Source organism: Cavia porcellus, unplaced genomic scaffold (genome assembly GCF_034190915.1).
Source record: "Cavia porcellus strain 051 isolate PalLab524CR breed Dunkin Hartley unplaced genomic scaffold, mCavPor4.1 scaffold_21, whole genome shotgun sequence".
In the NCBI taxonomy this organism is placed as follows: domain Eukaryota; kingdom Metazoa; phylum Chordata; class Mammalia; order Rodentia; family Caviidae; genus Cavia; species Cavia porcellus.
Window position 1 is genome coordinate 15531684 of NW_026947504.1, and position 21887 is coordinate 15553570.

Genomic DNA, 21887 nt, shown 5'->3' on the forward strand with positions numbered 1-21887 from the left:
ATTTTGAAAAACCTCTAGAATTTATTCTGTAAATATTTTTCACATTTGTTTCCTCTTGATAGTTAAAGAATAGAATACACTTCTATGAGACTGAATAATAATCAAAAACAATATTAAAGTGTGCTACTTAGCATAGTTTCATAGCCTGTTAAAAATAAAACATATTCTGAAAGTCGTCTTGATCTCTGATGCCTTGTGACTTTGCCCGTGGTGTCACATGTAAATACATCACTTCCTAGTGACTTCAAAATGGAATCTGAGGCTCTCATAATAGGACTGTTGCCCTTGGTTACTCAGGAACTCTGGGCATATTAAACACTTGATGAAAGGGACAAGGTAGATGAATCATATTGTGCCTCATGGAAAAGAGGAAAAACTTCTTCCTGGCCATTCTAGCTGCTGGCTATTTCTCATGTAAGGATTTACAAAAATTTGGGGGAAGGAGAGAACATTTGATCTTTCTGGGGTGGAAGCTAGGCAATAATAACTGCTGTTTAGATGTAGGAATTCTCAAAACTTAGTTTTTTCTCAGAGTTAAAGAATTTGCTATCTCAACTAGAATAAGTATCAGTGATTCACTTGATTAATATTCTAAGAACTCTGTCATAGACAGTTTCAGAGTTCAGATATTCAAAAATTATCTATGAGAATTACAGTCAACATCTAGCAAATAATTTGACCTTCTCTGTTAAAGAATAAACTCTGAGCCCACCCCTTCTTCCTCATTTCCTCTTCCACACTTTTTCAGACATTGATACTACATGCGTGTATGAGTGTACACACAAATGCATTCTACACAAGGTTGTGTCAGTTTTTGAGACGGCTTACTATTAAACTACCAGTAGGTGTCATGAATCCTTAAGAGAAGGCTCAGTGCTTCCTAACTCACTCTAGCAAAGTGATAGCAACAACTGAAGTCCATGATGTAAAATTCAGTCCACTAGGTAAATGGCACAGGCAGATGCAAATGCACAGAGAAGGTTCAGGTATAGTGGCTGAGATAACTTAAGCAGGATATAAAATATGAAGGTAAAGTGAACTCTCAATAGCTCGGGTAAGAAAATGTTAACATAATATTCTAAATATAAAAGACTTCCTTATAAGCAGGCATAATTTAGAAAAAAGGCACATTCAAAATAGACTATAATCAGAAAGGAAGGCAGATAACTATATATTAGTAGGAAGCTAGGATGACTATGAAAAACTAGACTTTCCCCGAAAATAGGTCTACACTATGTCTGAGTGGCCCATCAATGGATAATATTGCTGATGTGGGGAAGATGAAGCTTAAATATAATTCCTTCCTGTCTAAATTCAGGATTAAACTAGAAATGGGTAATGGTGAATTTCCAGAGAGGCTGTTAAGGATCCCAGGCATGAGGAGAGAAAGAAACAATATTTGAGAATTGAATATGGCTACACAAACTTACATGAAGGTATCATTTTTCCACAAATTTCACTGCTATTAATTTATATGATTATTTAATGGAAAAATTAGATGTTCACACTTCAATGCTGCATTGTTTTAATCAATCCTCTAATTTTTTTTTTTTAATTTCAGGTGCTTTTGGTGACCATGTGTTTAAGGTACATTTGCTATTTTCTGTATAAGAATAGTTTTTCTAATCTTAGACTTACAGAATTTCTACTAGTTTGAAACATATCAAACCATTACAAAACTACCAATTTCTGATCATTTTCAAACTATGTAATGATGCTAGTGTCCAATTCAATCTAAATAGCTCTGTCAAAACCCATTTTAGGTAAAGCCAAGATCCATTTCTCTGTTCATTCTAATCTCTCATGTCTCTGTGTACCATTAGCAATTAAAGTTTCTAATTCTTTTCCTCTCCTTCCAATTCCACTGTTTTTGGATAGGTTCAAGTTCTCCTCAACTTTTGCCTGTGTTTTTGCAGCAGAATTCTGATATTCTTGCATTTATCCTGACCCAGGATTTGGCATACGCTTTGGAAAATAGAATTTTCTTGTAATGTAAGGATGCCCCTTAGTTCACATGTTATCTTTGGTTGCTTTTAGACTAGAACAATATAATTAAGTAGTTGCTGCAGAAGTCAAATGGTCAAAAAAGTCATAAAAATATTAACTTGTTCTTAAAAGGAAAAGTTAACTGACCTCTGTTACTAATCTTGAGAATGGACTTTCTAATATGTAAATCTGAGACTTCTTGATTAAAACAGTGACTCTTTGTGTCTACGAGACAAAATTTCTGTATGCTTGAAAATGGCCTTTTGTGCAGCCTTTTTAAATTATTATTTAGTTTTATTAGAATGTGTTCGAAGTAAATAAAATTTACATTGATCTTAGAGTAGGTACATCCCTCCCCACTCACCTCCCTTTCTCAGACTTTAAATGTTCCCTCTCTATTTCCATTATTATTGTTATTGTTGTTTTTGGAGGATCGTTTCTATAGTTTATTGTTCAGCCTCTTGCTTCCTGAGAGAACTCTCCTTCTTTCATCCTAGAATCTCATTAACTTATTTTTGTGTCTATTACTCCAGTTCTGTGGTTTTCGTGCCACCAATGTCCCCTAAGTATCCTTCCCGTATTTGTGTCCAATTTTAAAAGTCACTTGCATTGCGCTGGTGGTGGGGTATTAAAATATTATGCAAAAGGGAATAACCTGATATTCCATGTAAATGGATATACTGTCATATGAACTCCTGGAGTAGAAGAATAAGGCCATGCACTCTAAGCTGCTCATTACATACATAATGCTCATGAACTCCCTAAGCTTCCTCCTCCCTAAATTATTCTCAACTGTCTAAATCCGGTTTAGTTCGACTCATAATACAAAGGAAAGCAAATATGATGGGGAGATAATTAGGAAAAAACCTTATGGCTCCAGAAGCCTAAACACCAGAAGACTAAACCACCACTCATGCCAGAGTACAGTTCCAGACTACAGAACAAAAGTGAGAGTGAGAACCAAAGTCATTTCCGAAGCACCTGAACAAGGCTTCTGGTCATTCCCAAGGCAGTTACAATTCTTAAACTACATGTTTATAATGGTTTCCTTTGCTCCTCACCAGTTGTCTGGACGACATAATCCCAATTACCCTAGAAGATGGTAATCCTGAAGGTCCTGGTAACTAAATTTATAACATAGTTTTGATGTTTGAGATTTATGACATTTTATTTCAATGTGATCTTCTCTGTGCACAAATAAAACACCCAACAACTTGTATCAGAAGAATATTCAAGGCAGAGGATGTGACCTGTAAGCTTTGTTTTAGATCGTTTCCTGTGACCACTACAAAGAGGAGAAGGAACTCCGACTACGCATATGCTCCATACGATTCAGCCCACTCTGCGCCTCCAACAATGTGACCTACTCCAACTCCTGCGTGTACTGCTTCGCCAACATGTAAGTGAGCCCCTGCACGAAATCCAGACCCCTCTATTGAGAATCTGGGTGTGTAGATGACCAATAGCAGCTGACTGGTGTTTATTATTTTGAAGAACCTTAAGATGTGATTCTATAAACTAAAAATGATGTAACATGAGGCTGAGCCGGAGACAAATGAGGATGTCAGGAGTAAACAAACGGCAGTGTGACTGCCAGCTCCACATCCAGCAGAGTGGCTTCCTTGTCTCACCTTTGAACACGAGTTTCAATATAAGATCTGTTTGGGGAGGAAAACAGATTTTATTTCTAAAACCTTTGAAAATCTTAGCTTCAAGAAACATTACCCTTTACAAGATTTCTTAAAGCCATAAGTCTTCGTATCCAAGGTCGGAAGAACCTGAGTTAAATCTTGCCCCTGATACTGAGTGATATTGGAGAAGTTTCCCAGCCTTTCCAAAATGCAAATTTAGCTGCAAATCTGAAGCTGTACTTCTGTTTCACTAACCAAAAATGCTGCACCCATAATGACTCTTCTTTCCTGATATTTTCAAATATATGAAGTTCTTCCCTGCTTTGGGAAATTTGGCCCAGCTGATTTCCTCCTGCTTTTTATAAGACCACTGCATTTTCTAAAATTTAGGTTTCAGCCCAAATATACAGTACCTGGCCTTGTTTTCCTTGACAGTACTGCCTACAGTAAACTTACCTCTGTATTTTCTGTATTAACTCCCTTCTCTGTCCTTCTTAATATTTATCATAACTCCAGATATTTTAATCTTCTATTTGTTCATTTATGTCCTGGTATCATAGTTTAGCTTATGAAGTAGGTATCTACTGTATTCCCAGCATTAAGCACAGTGTCACTGTCAAATAAGCCCCTGGCAAGGATGCTAAGTAAATATGTCAGATGGTTCTCAGGAAGGATGAATGTAAAATATGTTTGTAAAATTAAAGCACCCTTTAGAGATAATTTTTAAAATTTACCATTTGTTCTTTTGGCTCAGTCTCTCAGAATGATGTATGTGATTAAGAGTGAAGACTGTAAACATTGTAATCTCAGCTTTTCTGTTAAACAGCATGATTTAAGACAGATGGCTTAAGCTCTGGAATTCCCTGAGAGGTCACTTATGCATATTTAAAAGATATTGCATAAAGGAGACTTTGCATAGTGCCTGTCGTATAGCAGGCCCTTAGTCAATAATAGCATGAGTGACCTTATGTTGCTAGCAGTTAGAGGTCCAATCATACCAACTTCCGTGGGATTGAGGGTTTTCCAGGGATGTGATTCTTTGAATACTATATTAGAGCAGTCACAGACAAATCAGAATGTTTGGGCATCAACATGCCTTCATTTTCACTACCCGCTAGTACAGTACATTCCATAATTACTGTATTTCTTTCAGTAGGATCAGATAACCTACGCCATAATTACTCTCAGTCAGCACAACAACATCTTCCAGACCCTCTCAAGACTTTTATCTCCTAGGCCTCTAAATGACTCCACTGTGGTCATAATTCAGTGACTCATGCAGCTGGATTCCCTGGGAGGCAGGAGGATTCCTATTCATCCCAAGTTTGGGATTAGCTCTCCACTTTCTTCCTTGCTGAAGCCCCTTCACTGAGATCTCAAAACATGTAGAGTTAAGTAAATACTAAGAATGAACAGAAGGGAATTTAGATGAAAATAAAAATAACCTCTTGGTGTTAAAAATTTATCCTTAGGATTTTAACTTCAATAGAAGAATAAATAATGAGTTTATTCCTTTCAAGTGCAAGTAGTCTTTAATGTACTTGCAGAATTTTCCAACTGCCACTACTATCACATTCATATACAATTATTTTTCTAAACACATCCTGCTCTTTCATGACTGAACCTATGAGTGAATTGCTGGGATTAATGTTAAGTCTAGGTTAAACATATTGAGAAACTGCCAGGCTGGTTTCCAGAACACTTGCAAACCTTTATAATAACACTAGCAATATTTGAAAGTTCCAACTACAACACATCTTCACCAACACTTGTTGCTATCCATCTTTTTATTATACCCACCTTCTTGATGATAACCATATTAAAGGATATGAAGAGATGCCTCATAGTTATGACTTATACTTCCTTAGTTACCAACAATGTTGTTTCATGAGCTACTATCATTTTGTATATCTTATTTGGAGAAATGCTTATTTAAATTCTTTGTTCAATTTCTATTTCATTGCTTTATATTATTAAATTACAAGTTTTTATGTATTCTGAATACAAGCTCCATATCAAATGCTTATTTCCAGTTATTTTCTTCATTATGTGGATCACCTTTTCATTTTAATAGTGATGCCTTCAAAAACATAGGCAATGTGTTTTGGTGTCATAGCTAAGAAGCTATTGCTTAACCCAAGGTTAGGAAGACTTATGCATGTATTCTGATTTTAGAGTTTTAGATCTTACATTTAGATTTTGTGTCTCTCTCCAGATTGTTGTTTTCTTGGGGGGGTTGGGGGGGTATGAGGTTTGGCTTTTATTTCCTGTTTATGACATGAGGTAGGAAACATAATTTCATTATTTTCTGTGTAGCTATTCTAATAACATGTTAAAAGAAATACTGTGCTTGTTGAATTGGCTTAGCACTTCCAATTGAAAATCAATGTTTATTTCTGGACTTCCAGTTCCATTAATGTATATGTTTGTTTTCATATTAACACCATATTGTCTTAGTTACCATAGGCTTTTCCTGTTAAATTTAGAAACCAAAAGGTATGATTTCTTTGATTATGTTCTTTTTCAGTTTGGATATTCTGGATGCCTTGTTAAAGGTCTTGTCAAAGAATAATGTACAGATCTATTCAACACTATCATTATAGAAGTAAAACTCTAGGAAAAAATTAAGTTCTCCTTATAGATAATTTCAATGTTTTATAGAATATTTGAAATTAATACTTTCTATGAAACAATCAGTAAACATAGTTGTGTTACTGTGTATAGTAACACAATAAATATCAATGTGCCAGTGCCCATTGACTTTACTGGCAAGAAATACTGTATTTCCCAATATTTTTATTTCCCAAAGAGTTCTTACCATCTTCAAAGATTACTGAGAGAAGTGCAGATTTCTCAAACAAAAGCTTCTCTCTTGCCATCGTGGAGCTGCCCCTGAAATATCCCTGTGTAAGGCACGCTGATGTTTAGTACACTTATGCACAAGTGCCTGTTTTCTCTCCATCTCAGGACCATTGAAAGGTCCCTTCTGATTCTCATGCCTACCATTTCAGGAGTTCAAACATAAGAATTATCCGACACCCCAAATGTCACACTTATCTCCTCTAGCCTATAGATGCTGTCTTCTCAGGCTATCAAGGCATCTACAACTTGGGGGGTATCATTTTCATCATAAGGCGCAGGGAGACGTTAACACTAACTGTGCTAACACCTTCCTCCATCACTTAGGTCCTAGTTTAGGTTCTGCTTATAGTGCTTTGTTTCTGCCTCTTGAAACAGTCAACTTTGATATACCTAAGCACACCAAAGAGCTCTGGTTCTGTTTTGCATAAAGTTCATTCTTTTTTGCTAAATATTGTATTTACTTCTTGCTGTGACAGGAATCAAGCCCAGGGTCTTGCACATCTTAAAGAAATGCTTTACCACTGAGCTACCTCCTCAGTCCTGTGCATGCATTTTTAATATCCCATAGACATCACATATCAAATTTTCTAAGTGCAACAACATAATATTAAGTTATAAAGAAAGATATCATATAATACATACAGTATGAGCAGATTTGAACCAAATATATTTGTAACACATTAATAAAAAAATATTAAAAAAGAAATAAAATATACATACTCATAAGTGAAAGAAATCAGACATGCATGTGTAAACACCATATTGTCTTGCTACTGTAAGAAACTGAAAGAGTAAATACGATTTAAAAGTTACAATAGATAAAGTAAAAGGTAAAGAAACTGCTCAAAGGGAAATTACATTGTTTGATCAATCTTGCATGCCTGTATCTGGTAGCTTGAGTAATTATTCTGAGCATAACAGTATGCAATATAACACCCACTGTTAAATTCCCATCATCTTGTTTTGAAATCCTATATCAGCATTGTCTGTTGTTGCTATTGCTGTTGTCATCATCATTTTGCTTTTGCTGTTGTTGTTTAGTTGCTTCTTGATTTTTCGGTTCTTTCTCTTTAAAATAAAAAAGGAATAGTTAGACATATTTTTGAAATATATAAATACAACTAATTTTAGAGTAGCATTTATTTTATTCCATTTGTTGTGCTTGTCAGTACATAGGAATAATCTCATTCAATATTCAAAATAATGTAACTAAGTATTGGTACCACTTTCCATGTTACATATGGTGAAACAGAACCGTAGAGAGATTTAGGAAATTAGCTAACCATTGTAGCTTATAAGGGGAGAAATAAAGAAACAAATCTGGAAATTTGATTCCCAGAACCCATTATCATATGGTTAGAATTTTGTATTTTACATAATTTTAGGACTGCTCAAACACAATTTACTGTAGCTGTAGCTCAGTACTACCGTAGTAGAATTCTTTCTCAACTTGTAAGGCCTTGGATTTGATCCCCAGACTGCAAATCATTTTTTCAAATTTTGTTTAAAAATCAAAGACTCCTTTTCTGTAAAATCCTATTATGATACAATTAGGGTAAGAGGAAGTGTTTAATGAACATCTGGTAAGTTACAAATGCTATAGTAGATGCAGAGAAAACATAAACAAAGCAACAGTAAAAGCAAGCCAAACAAACTACTATCACTTTCAGACTATTACTTTTGATTATATGTGATTATAAGCTTCCCACTATTAGAAAATACCTTCCAAAACAGGCCCCTTATGAGACCCACACCAATACTGTATGGTGGGCGGGGAAGAGATACTCGTTTTTACATATAAAAAACAAAAAAACTCTAAAATAATTACCTTGCTCAATGTTAAATAGGAAGTATTTACAGAAAATTAACAATGTTTTCAGTCATTTCACAGTAGCTCCTAAATTGCTATTGCTAATTTTTAATGGACCACTTTTGTATTAAATATACAAACAAAAGTCTACCAACCATAATTTAGTATAAAATATAGTAATTGATTTCTCATTATGTTTCTGCTAATGAAGGCAAGTATTATTCACCTATGTTTTCCATACTCTTGTTCTTGGCCATCAGGGCCATTGCAGAGCATAGAGCAACTTTGAGGTGAGCCTCAAAACAGTCTGTCATTCCTGGAAGCAAATATTACTCTAGCACCAAAACCTGAGAAAGACCCAACTATAAAAGAGAAATATAGACCGATCTCCCTAATGAACACAGATGCAAAAATCCTTAATAAAATATTGGCAAATAGGATGCAGCAAATCATCAAGAAGATCATACACCATGACCAAGTGGAATTCATCCCAGGCATGCAGGGATGGTTCAACATATGTAAATCAATAAATGTAATCCACCATATCAATAGAGCAAAAAGTAAGAATCACATGATCATTTCTATAGATGCAGAAAAAGCTTTTGATAAGGTCCAATATTCATTCATGATAAGAAATTTACAGAAAATTGGAATAGATGGCCTTTACATCAATATAATAAAGGCCATCTATAACAAACCAACAGCAAGTATCATATGAAATGGCCAAAAATTGAAGACCTTTACTTTAAAATCAGGCACAAGACAAGGATGTCCCTTATCAAGGATGTCCCTTATGCTCCTACTTAATATAGTACTGGAAATACTAGCTAGAGCAATTAAACAGAGAGAGAAATAAAAGGAGTAAAGATAGAAAAAGAAGTTAAATTATCATTATTTGCAGATGACGTTATACTCTAGAAGACCCCTAAACTCCATTGAAAGACTCTTAGATATAATAAATAAGTTCAGCAATGTAGCTGGATACAAAATCAATACCCAAAAATCATTAGCATTCCTCTACACTAACAACAAAATCACTGACAAAGAATTAAGAGAATTAAGAGAAACCAAACCCTTCACACTAGTACCAAAAAAAAATGAAATACTTAGGAATTACTTTCACGAAAGTAGTGAAAGATCTATATAAGGAAAATTATAATACACTGAAAAAAGAAATTGAAGATGATCTCAGAAAATGGAAAGACATCGCTTGCTCATGGATAGGAAGAATAAATATCGTGAAAATGGCCATTCTCCCAAAACTGTTAAACAGATTCAATGCAATCCTGATAAAAAAATACCATCAACATACCTCATAGATCTAGAGAAATCACTCCTAAAATTCATCTGGAGCAAGAAGAGACCTAAAATAGCAAAGACATTTCTAAGCAACAAAGGCAAGGCAGGAGGCATCACAATCCCTGACTTGAAGTTATACTACAAAGCAACCGTAGTAAAATCAACATGGTACTGGAATCAAAACAGAGTCGAAGATCAATGGAATAGATTAGAAGATACAACCATAACTACAAACACACTCAACCACCTTATCTTTGGTAAAGAAGCCTAACAGGTTCACTGGAAGAATGACAGTCTCTTTAATAAATGGTGTTGGAAAAACTGGCTCTCCATATGCCAAAAACTAAAACTAAACCCATGCCTATCACCATGTACTAAACTAAAATCTAAATGGATCAAAAATCTGAATATTAAAACAGAAATACTAAATCTATTGGAAGACAAATTGGGTAAAAACCTTGAAGACACAGAAATAGGTAGAGAATTCCTGAACAGGAATCAAACTGCACGGGAAATACTTCCCAGAATCAATAACTAGGATCACCTCTTATTAAAAAGTTTCTGCATATCAAAAGAAATCTCCAGCATAGTGAAAAGAAAACCCACAAACTGGGAAAAAATCTTAGTGAACTGCCCCTCAGACAAAGGACTTCTGTCTAAAACATACAAAGAATTACAAAAAAATCAGACCCCCAAAATTCAAAGATCCAATCCAAAAATGGTCATCTGAGATGAATACACACTTCTCAGATGAAGAAATACAAATGGCAAATAAATACATGAAAAAATGTTCACCATCATTACTCATTAAAGAAATGCAAATTAAAACCACATTGAGATTTCATCTCACTCCTGAAAGAATGGCCAGGATCAAGAAAACCAACAACAACAAATGCTGGTGAGGCTGTGGGGAAAAAGGAACTCTCCTGCACTGTTGGCGGGAGTGTAGACTGGTGCAGCCATTCTGGAGGTCAGTCTGGAGATTTCTCCAAAAGCTAGGAGTGGAAGTCCCATTTGTTCCAGCTATTCCACTTCTAGGCATATTCCCAGAAGAACTGAAAGCATCATACCACAGTGATATATGTGCACCCATGTTTATAGCAGCACAAATTGTAATAGCCAGATCTTGGAAACAACCTAAGTGTTCATCACCTGAGGAGTGGATAAAAAAGTTGTGGTAATTTTATACAATGGAATACTACTGAGCTATAAAGAATGATCACATTGAGATATTTATAAATAAATGGGCACAGCTTGAGACCATACTCATAAGTGAAATAAATCAAGCTCACATGTATGAATACCAAATAGTCTCCCTAGTGTAAGAAATGGTAAGAATACATAAACTTATGTGGTAATCATTACATTGTTTTGAAGCTTTATAATGTTTTCACTCATTAATTGGAATGGTTTTATTCTGGTTTGTTTGATTTTATTGTCTGTGATGGTATGAACAGCCATTTTGAAGAAAACAAGATATCATGATAGCTAGTGCTGATTTAATATCATCTTGTTTGAAGTCCCATCAAGCTATTGTTCTTCTGTCTCCATTGGTTTTATCATGTTGCATCTTATTGGATTTTATTATATGTGATAGTATAAAAAAATTTTATAGGCAAAGAGATAATTTAGAAACCATTGTTCACTTTCTGTTAGTTGGTTCTAAATACCCTGTAATACTTCAATTCTCTTTAATGGTTTCACACTGTCTTGATATATTTGATGCTATAGTATATGAAATTATACTCAAATATTTCAAGGAAAGAGACATTATGATAACTACTATTATGTCAGGTATCTTGTGGTGAAACACTATGCTGCTTAAATTTTTCTGTTCTGACCTGTGTTGTTATGTTATGTCCTCTTTTATCTCAATGTCCTTTTTAAAATTTTATTATTTTTAATTAAGGGAAAAAATAAATAAAAATAGCAAGATATAGTAACGTTTTTTATTTCCTATTAACTTGATTTGAACCCCTGTATTGCTCTCACTATCTTATTTTGACTGATCTTACTCTCTTCTGTTTTGTTTGATAGTATCAAGTTTGAGGGTATAGGCCACTACCCTGAAGGCAATAAGATTCACTATGATGCCCATTCTGGTTTGACTATTATCTTGTTTTGAAGTCCTGTAATGTCTCCAATGTTTCGGTTTTATTGGTTTTGTTCTGTACTGTTTTTTTCAATTTTATTATACCTGATGATATAGGCAATTCTTTTTAAGGTAGCAAGAGGCATTATGGTAACCATTGTTGATCACTTTGTATTCTGTTTTTACCTCATGTACGATGCCCATCCTTTGTTTTGACTGACTCTGTTTTGTCACATTTGGTTTTATTCTCTTCCAAAAAAAAATGTAATAAGTGTGGGAGTAGTAAAACCCAAAATGTGTAATTGTTACAGTAAAAAAGAGAGGAAAAGAAAGTGCTCTAAAGGATACAACTGCATGTATGTTTAAATGTGTAAGATAGATGACCATATTACTAAGTTTTTGTTGGATCATTGAACACAACTGTCTGCAGTCTCACTGTTTGAATGCCCACTTTTTATGCTTTAATTTTGTAACTTGAACAACTATTTCTAAGATGACAATATGTAATCTATTAACTAGTAATTTCTTACTGTTTATTTTTTTTCAAATTCGGTATTACTTGTACCCTTTTTTGTTTTTCTCTTTAAGTAAAATTTTAAAAATCCCAGTCTATCTCAGCAGTAACTCAGAATTACAAGCCTTTTACAGACACATTAGTCCTGATTCATGGAAGTAAAAAGATTTCTCCAAAGTGTCTCAGCAAGCCATTAACGTCTACTTTGTAACATGTAAGTTTGCACATTTGCTAAGCACACCGATAGTCTTCAGCATGATTACACGCGGTGGAGCATCCCACATGAAAGGGTGTGGTGAGGTGAGAGGAAACCTTTGTAGCTAGGGAATGTTTATAAGTCAGAAGTTTACAAATCAAGGACTCCCATCTCCTAAAATCTATTAAGAGGAAGACAGGTTATATTTCATAAAAATGATCTCTAACCATGTCTATCAATTTCTTTTAGAGCTCTGAATGGTACTCTCAGAATTCAACACAGAGGAACGTGCAGAAAAAATCCTGAACCGAATACGACAGTTTCCTTCAGTCATCACAAGTGAAACCTTCTGAACTAAGCATTATCTTTCCTTCACAAAGTGAAATTCATTGTATTGTCTTATTTTTTGAAACAATAAATATTACCCCAGGGGAGTCTCCTTTGACTTGGGATATATTTCATAAGATGTGTAAGTGTTTTATTGAAGACATGCAAAACTGGATAGAAAGTAGCTTTTGAATTTGCCAACTCACAGTTTAATAGGCTAATTGAACAATGCAATAATTTAGTCAATAAAGTCTCATGAGATATGACATGTGACTGGATTCTTGGCTTTCAGTGCCAACTAAAACAGATTTTTGTACTTGTGAAGTTTCTAACTGAACAAGGAAGCAGGAAAACACGTGATTATTAAATAATATAAAATATAATGAAGATAAAAATGACCTATGATATACAGGAGTTCACCTTGGCCTTGGCACAGGTTGGCCTGTACTTGGGCTTTGATATTCCTGCTCAAGATTAACAATTGCATAAAATTTGAAAAAGCCACTCTGACTCTGATGAAACACAGCACAAATACTATACCAAGATCATATCTGGACACAGGCAAAAATGAACATTATCCAAGCCACAAAATACTAGACATCCCTTTATCTAGACTAATACAAATGTTTGCTGTTTCTTTGCAGTTGCCTTCTCTCCTTCTAAATGAGAACTTCAAAGATCCAATTACAAGATTACTCTCATTTGTTTGAAACATCATGCAAAGCAAAGTCTCTGTTCCTTACACTTTCCTCAAAATTGACCTAATGATCCCGAATCTTATGAGAAATACTTTCTCATCAACATACCCTATGTTCTCAGGGTGGGCATTCTCTCAGGTTACAATACATAATAAACTCAACATGTTCAACTATTGGTGTGTGCCTGGAGTACCCCATAGCAGAGGACATGATACATGTTGCACTTGTTAACAATATACTGTTTCTTGCTTTATTTATACTTGCCACAATGTTTACAGTAGTCCCACTAGCATTAAGTGTATAAAGGCCCTGCAATGTACTGGAGAATCCTTCTTAGTGAAGAACTGAGTCATCTAAAATGTGAACATTGTTATTATGAAAAAAATCTCATTGAGATGAGTGGCTGTTACACCCATCCTTCCTCCTCCTCTCCATGCCTACAACACATGTCAGTAACTAAAGGCAGCACCCTGCACTGAACTGCATGTGGCCCCAAAGTCGTCCTCAATAAAGCAGCTGAGGCATGGTTTACCATCAGATTTGGCATGAAAGATAAAATCTCTTTGCCATTCCTGCCCTTACCCTTTTGTTTTCAAGACTAAGGAAGTTTCTTGCTTCTCGACATGAAATATCCAAATAGCACCCTAACACTTTTGACTTGCCTATGCTTACAGCCATGCTCTGGTGACCCAGCACACTGCTCTCCCAGCACTTCTGAAAGGAATCCCTTTCAGGAGTGTGAACTCTAGGACTGAGACGCTGGTCTGTCCCAACAGGTCTCTTAAGTACTAACAGGCATTTATGTTCCTTGCTTCTAGGGTTGCGAGTAAATTCCACCCTCTAGTGGAGGGTGGAATATACTACCATATATTGAATTCAATATACTACCGTATATTGAAAGAAAGTGTAATGCCTCTGCCTCCCGTCTCAGTGCTGGTCAGAATGCCACCTTTTACAGGCAAAGTGTAATTCTCAAAAGTGTAAAACCCAACTTATTTTACATGTTTGAGTTTTACATGCAAAGCAATAGAAAGGTAAAGGAACAAGAAAGGTAAAAGAGACAGTATTCTCTATCTGAAAAATATAGAGGAATCTGATTTCAGGTATGGATGTGTCAAAGGTTTCCAAAGCTTTTGCAAGAAATCTCCCTGTCCATCTCTTGGATCCGTACATTCTTAATGTCATCTTTTTTCTCCTAGAGGCTTCCCTCCCCTGTCCCACTGTGGTCCCTTGTGATAGATCCTGGTAGATCTAGCATTAACTAGTTCAGCTGCAGAGAAATTTCCTTTTCCAAAACTCTAACAAAAGGTTTGAGTCTTGTTGTTTTAGTTGGTATAGGAGGCTTATTCCTGACCCAATTGTCAGAGTTACAAACATGCTTAGCTCTCAGTGAAATGGGCTGAATTACTAGGCTTCCACAAAACCCAGAGGTGGGTCATCCCTATCTTATGAACTAGAAAAGGATAAAGAATTGTCCCCCAAAGAAACATGACAGTGCTACTTCCAGAAGGAAAAATGAATGCAGGTCAAGAGAGGAAAAGAGAGATTCCTCTGCACTGCATCTGGATGCAGACCTTTCCTTCTTAGGGTCTATGGGTTACCCTCAAGCCTGTCTCCTCCCGATTTTTCTTCCCTTACTATGGCTAATAATTTTGTCTATATTTATGATAAAAAGTTATGATGACCTCAGAAGCTAAAACTTTATGTTTCAGTAAAAAGTATGGAAATCCCATCCAGACATCTGAGCTTTCTTGGAGGCTCTCTTTCATTCCCAAGCAAAAGATCTTGACCTTATATGCCACAAACCATGGAAAGTTTAATGTCTTCCCAATTTTAGAAAGCCCCAGATCTCTGGGTAACCCTTGTTCTTTACCTATAATTTTGCAAAGTTCTCCATCATCCCTTCATTCTGCCTCTGCTACTGGTGTCTAACTCCCCACAATTTTGGTACATTAGACTTCTCCCCTTCATTCTTGAGGCACAGGAGAGGTTATTTGAGGTAAAAGATGTTTTCTGAAGATTTGGTAGGATAGAAGAGGATAATATCTAACAATGAAGAAAAAATGTGCCAAGATGCTCCCATTTAAAAATGGTGAAAATCAAAGTGAAATTTAGGCCAAATGAGAAATGTGTGGGGACAGACAATAAAGAAGATCACAATGGGTCTGGGTTCAGGTCTGGCTGTATCAGAGACTCAGCATAGTCAAGAATCCAACTTTCCAATTCTGTCTACTGCTTGTCTATCAATTTCATTAAATTTTGACTTGATTGTGTCCCATGGAGACTTCACACACATACACACACACACCCAATGAGAAAAATGGCAGCTTCCACCTCATTCATGCATTTTTAAACTCACGGTTCAAAAGAAAAGGGCCTGGATAAGATAAAGAGAATCTTACAGCTCTTTCAGATATCTTTCCAATCAATATGCATCTAGAGTCCCTGAACATGGCTAACAGAATTCTTTTTAAGTGATTGTCTTAAAACATCAAACCAAAGATCAAATTCAGGCTTGGGAATGAAGATTAAACTACACCTATGTTGTTATTTCATGTCAAGAAAGCCTATAATTACTGTTTAAAACATTTTACTATTTAAAGAACTACAGCATACTAAATAATCTAATGGATGAGTTTAATATTCACATTTGTGATTCTTTTAAGGAGTGTTGACTTAAATTTAAAATATTGAAGAGATAAGAGTTGTATGAAGACAATGCTATTGTTGTTTGGAGAAGAAGTCTTTTACCAAATTTTATGTTCATTTTAATATAGTTGGAAGATTTATTTAAATATATAAGATGGTTATGTCCAACAATTAAAGTACTTAGAAGAAAAATTGGAGTGTATCTCATTTATCCAGCCACCTATTCTTCTTTTCATTCAAAAAACAAACAAACAAAAACCTTTGAGGCCACCCTCATTATTATTGAAAAAGTAATTGACATATGATTATTCAGTTGCCTCCTCCCAACAAACTTAAGGTTGAAATATATCCAACTTTCATCAGAATTGTTTGTACCTAGAAGTAACTGGACAAGAAGTAGGTACTCAGACAATACTTGTGGCATGACTAGAATAGATACTGCTCATTATAGAAATGCACAATGAGATATCGCCTCACATCTGTGGGGATGACGATTTGCCATTCAAAGTTGTAAGCATAGACTTTATGATTTATGCAGATTAATGAATTTAGAGGCAAAAATACAATGTATATACGTTAGTAATTACGAGAAGGAAATTTAAAGTCAAATAACCCAGATTTCACAATAAATCCCTGAAATTTACCAGCTGTTACTAGTAACTGTGGCAAAAGACATAACGTCCCTGAACATGAGTTATGCTCCCTGTACAATGGAGCTAGTGATGCTTAAACTCACAGTGTTCATAAGGGTAAAACCCAATGATGTATTTGAAATGTTTGGTGGAGTCCTCATGATTAAAGCCAATACAAAACCTGAGTAACAACTGATAGGATTGTTTGCAAAAGATGAAAAATATTTCCAAAAGATGAGAAGTATAAAACAAAAGCGGCCTTTATTCTGAGAACACGGAGAGAGATGACCGGCACTCCCCACCGCTGGCGACCAGGGCTCTCTCCTGCGGACACGTGGCGCGGGGGTATGTAAGTAGCCTGGGTTTGGGGTGGAACCTAAGGCGGGCATTAGGGATGCACAGGTAGCCCGTTGGTCCTAGGTTTGGCGCCATATGTAAATTCCCAGGGGCGGGAAGATGGCGTCACAGGTAAATTCCTAGGGGCTTCCTGCTTCTGGTTGAGGCTTTCCTGGCTACAGTGTCCTGTCTGGGCCAAAACCCTTTCACAACAACAAGAACTCCAGGCAGAGAAGCAAGAGCCAGAGTGATGAGCAAAGATACAGTTGAGAAGTAGCCACACAGGAGGCTCCTGGGAGGGGCGAACTGAGTTAAAGCGAATGTTTGCAATTACTTCGGCCTTGATGCACAGATCCTGGACTCACTGCCTCTCCTCTGTGCTGCCTGAGTATCCTAATGTTCCACTTTGTCAGGGGTCCCCTGGCTTCACTGAAATTGTTTTTGCAGATCGTGTCTCCCCCCAAGCTTGAGAGCAGAATCTCTTTCCTAGGCATCTCTGCCAACCTGGTGTGTAGAACATTCTCAGGTCTCACATAGACGTCCAATGAATGTTGACTGACCAAATGAACGATGGACATTACAGATTGGGACACTTCAAACAATCTTCTGACCCTTTTTATTTATTCCTCTAGAGTTCACACCAAAAGAGCTAGCAAGAAGTTATGGCAAGGAAAATATTAAGGTTAATTATTAAGAAGAAGAAGAGGAGGAGGAGGAGGAGGAGGAAGTCTTGTTGAGAGGATACCTGGTAAGATGACAGAGGGTGAGCAGCAGTAAATCAGCCTTCCGGAGAGTTGAAGTCCACATTCTAGAATATAGCAACATGGGGAAGAAAGAAAGAGGGAAATGGGTCCCGGGTACGCAGCAAGAACCTGAACTGAGAATTGAACTTCCCAGGGAGAAAAAAGAAGGGGGACTTCAACCCAGAAGAGGGAAGTGGCACATGGTGCTTTCTCCCTGAATCCCAGCTTGCAGCGTGAAAGAGGGCTCAAACCTACAGAAGCATGTTTACTGCAAGTAGCTCCAGAGGCCGCCACAGAGACACACACCAGCGGAACACAGCCGAGGACGCTGTGGTCTGCAACGGCTGGTGAGGGATTCCAATTCAAATAGCCCCAGGAAAAGGTGACTGGCCGGTCGCCACTTCGGAAAGATGCCAACTGAACCTGGGACTCAGAACAACAGCAAGATGGCTCCAGTGTCAGGGTGAGGTCCAGCCCAAGCTGGCACTCGGGGTGCCAGGTTCAAACTGGCAAGAGGCACCCAGAGCACGGTGGGCTACACAAGTCAGGATCCAGCCTCATACGCAGAAACTAGGATACCTTGAACTTCAGTGCAGTTGGAAACGCAGGCTTTCTGGGATCAACAGAGATGTGGACTCTGTCTGAAATTTTGTCTACCAGTAATCGCACAAACATGACCTGAAGTGGACAGTTTTTACTTTCTCCTTTTCTTTGCTATTTTCTTCTCTTTTTCCCCCTTTTTCTTGATTGTTTGCTCTTCGCTTTCTTTATGAGTGTGAATATTGCTTCTCAATGCTTTTGTTCTTTTCTGCATTGTTCTTGTTTCTGTTTATTTCTTTACCAATCTTCAGTTTTACAGTTTGAGTAATCTTTTATCCTTCAACTTCATTCTATTCTTTTCGATTTCTCTATTTGTTCGTCTTACTTTTTTAAAATTTTCTCTTCTGAGGATAAAATCACTATATTGATAAGATAATTACTGTGTATAATTTTGTTTTAGATTTGATATATAAATACGAATCTTGCTCATATGGTGAAAGGTGACAAATTAATATTTACTACAGCCCATTATTTTCCATGCTGTGCTTGATGCTACTGTTATTATTACTTTAACCAAGGTTGCATATTTGTTCTAATCAGTGTTCTTTCTTGTATGCAAAAAATGAGATTTTCTGAGAGTCATAATTCTACAGACTAGTGTCAAAGAACCAGGGGCTAGGCCGAATAGGCAGCAACTTCTCATCCCCAGTAAATTAAGAGGCAGGATCTTGCAACAGACTCAAAAGCCAAAAGTGAGCTACACCTAGAAGATATCTCTAAAACAATCATTTCCTAAGGAGTTCCTACTACTAGCAATAAAACCACCTGTCATAAGCAATTTACAATCATCAACACAAAAACTAGATTAAAAAATAAAATGAGAAAACACAGTAACAAGATGAAACCCCAGACTTCAAGCTTAAAAGGAAAACTCAAGATGCAGTGATGTGAAACAGCTCCAAAGCCACCCTGAACTCTCTGAAATGGTAAAATTGAAAGTAACAAAGCAGATGAATGAGGCTCTAGGATAAATCACATTAGAAATTTATAACTAAAGAGATGATGACCATAGTGAAGGTAATGGTTAGTGAATCTAGAGTAGATGCACATTAAAAAATAGAAGACCTTAGGAAAATGACAGAAATCAAGCATATTCAACATTGGAAGGAAATGGAATCCATGAAACAAATTCAAGTAGAAATCCAGGGGATTCAAAAGTCTATTGAAAGTATATGCACCAGAATAAACCAATGTGAGGGCAAAATATCCAAACTAGAAAACAGGTTTGCAGTTGCAAATCATGAAATATTTCTTAAAAATAGCAAGGAACTATAAAAAGCAATCCAACAGCTACTAGATGATGTGAAGAACAATAACATAAGATTGACTGGAGCCAATGAAAAAGCAGGAGATAGCACAAAGGATATAAACATGTTTTTTTAAAAAAGCCTATTCACAGAATTAATGGTAGAAAACTTCCCAAGCAATGAAAAAGAATTTGATATGCAGATAAGTGAAGCATATAGAACTCCAATTAGCCACTAAAAAAACTACACCAAGGCATATAGTGTTAAGATGCTAGAAATTCAACCTAAGAACAGAATATTAAAACCTGTCAGAAAAGAAACAAAGCCCACCACAATCACAGCACATTTCTCAACACAAACCCTACGTCAAGGAAAGCTTGGAGTGAAGTATTTGAAGCCCTAAAAAAGGCAACTTGAAATGCAGATTGGTGTACCCTAAAAAACTTTCAAAATTAATGGCGAAATGAGTTACTTTCATGACAAAGAACAGCTGAAGAAATTTATGATCAACCAACCAGCACTCCAAAATGAGATAAATAATACTATAATTCTATGAGCCACAGTAAAATGAATCCACCAGGCAAGGCAATTAGTTAAACAGAGGAGAAAAAAGGAACAAAACCATGACAAGGATAAGTGAATACACATCAGTTATAACCATCAATGTAAATGTCTCAATTCACTAGTTAAACAGACTGGCAGAACAGATCAAGAAACAAGTTCCAACAATATGCTGCATAGAAGGAACTCATTTAACACAAAAAGAAATTCAGAAACTGAAAAATCAGGGAATAGAAAACAATACTCCATGGGACAGGAACCCAAGGAAAGAGCAGGAGTAGCTATTCTACTTGCAGACAAAGTGGATTTCAAATGAATATTGGTCAAGAGCAACAAACAAGTTCACTACATACTTGTTAAGAGTATAATCCAAGATAAAGAAATAACAATCATAAATATATCCACCAAGTATCAGCACACTCTACAATATGAAGCCAGGGATTTAGCTCAGTGGCATAGCACTTGCCTGGCAAGTGTAAAGTCATGAGTTCTATTCCCCCTAAGAAAAGAGAGAAAGAAAAAGAAAGAAAGAAAAGAGAGGAAGGAAAGAAATAAAGATCAACATACATTAAAAAATCAGATAAACACTACAATTGTAATGGAGAACCTCAATACCCTATTGCTATAAATAGATCAACTATACAAAATATAAACAAAGAAATACCAGAACTGAAACAAATATTTGAACAAATAGACTTAGTAAATATCTACCGCATATTAGAATACTCATTCTTCTCAGTTGCACACAGGACACTCTTCAGCATAGACCACATAGTAACTCACAGAAAATGATTATGCAAATGTGAACGAGTTGATATAATTCCATACATATTAGCATACTACGTGCAATGCAAGTGGAAATTAGGGGCAAAAGAAATCTAAGAACTTCATAAATATCTGGAAATTAAATAACAACATCCTCAATAATCAATGGTCACAGATGAAACTAAAGAAATTAGTTTCTGCAATTAAACAATAATGTCAGTATAACACTCCAGAACTTATAAGACTCAATGAAAGTACTACTATAATAGAAATTTATAGCTGTAAATTCCCATATCACAAAACAGAGCAAAATCAAATAAATAAACTAATGCTGCACCTCAAATTCTAGAAAAAGAAAAGCAAGTCAAGCCCAAAGCATGTAAGAAGGAAGATATTATAAGTTCAGAACAGAAATTAGTGGTATTGAGATTATAAAAGCAATACAAAGAACTAATGAATCGAAGAGTTGGTTCTTTGAAAGATGAAATAAAATTGACAAATCTTTAGCTCCATTTATAAAAAAAAAAGCAAAAACTCAAATTCATGCAGTTAGGAATGCAAAGGGTAACCTCTGTTGCAGAAATCTAGGAGATCATCAATGCCTAATACGAGAACCTATATTCTAATATGATGGAAAATATAGAAGAAATGGACAAATTCTTAGATGCATACAAATTACCAAAGCTTAATCAATAAGATAAAAATTATAAATAATCCAGTATCAGTCAATGAAATTGAAGATGTAATTAAAAATCTACTGACAAAGAAATCTCCAGGTCCTGACAAATTCACTACTGAAATCTATTAAAAAAATTAGCAATTATAGGCAACAAAAGCAAGGCAGGGGCATCACAATCCCTGATTTGAAATTACACAACAAAGCTATCATGATAAAAACAGCATGGTAAAAGTAACAGAACAGAATCGAGGATCAATAGA

The 21887-nt window shown here is 35.9% G+C and overlaps 1 protein-coding gene across 1 annotated transcript; it reads left to right on the top strand.

Moving 5' to 3' along the window:
• The first annotated feature begins 305 nt into the window (after positions 1 to 305).
• Positions 306 to 12856, top strand: LOC134472025 (ovomucoid-like). Its single transcript, XM_063232859.1, has 4 exons — positions 306 to 414; positions 1562 to 1587; positions 3255 to 3385; positions 12640 to 12856. The coding sequence occupies exons 1-4, from the start codon at positions 360 to 362 to the stop codon at positions 12731 to 12733; spliced, it is 306 nt and encodes a 101-aa protein (XP_063088929.1). The 5' UTR covers positions 306 to 359; the 3' UTR covers positions 12734 to 12856.
• Positions 12857 to 21887: the final 9031 nt, after the last annotated feature.

Excerpts from the sequence above, each read along its gene's own strand:
- LOC134472025 (XM_063232859.1), top strand. The coding sequence starts at position 360 with ATGGAAAAGAGGAAAAACTTCTTCCTGGCCATTCTAGCTGCTGGCTAT. Across the intron at positions 415-1,561 it reads AGCTGCTGGCTATTTCTCAT|GTGCTTTTGGTGACCATGTG; the intron begins GTAAGGATTTAC and ends TTTTAATTTCAG. Across the intron at positions 3,386-12,639 it reads GTGTACTGCTTCGCCAACAT|AGCTCTGAATGGTACTCTCA; the intron begins GTAAGTGAGCCC and ends AATTTCTTTTAG.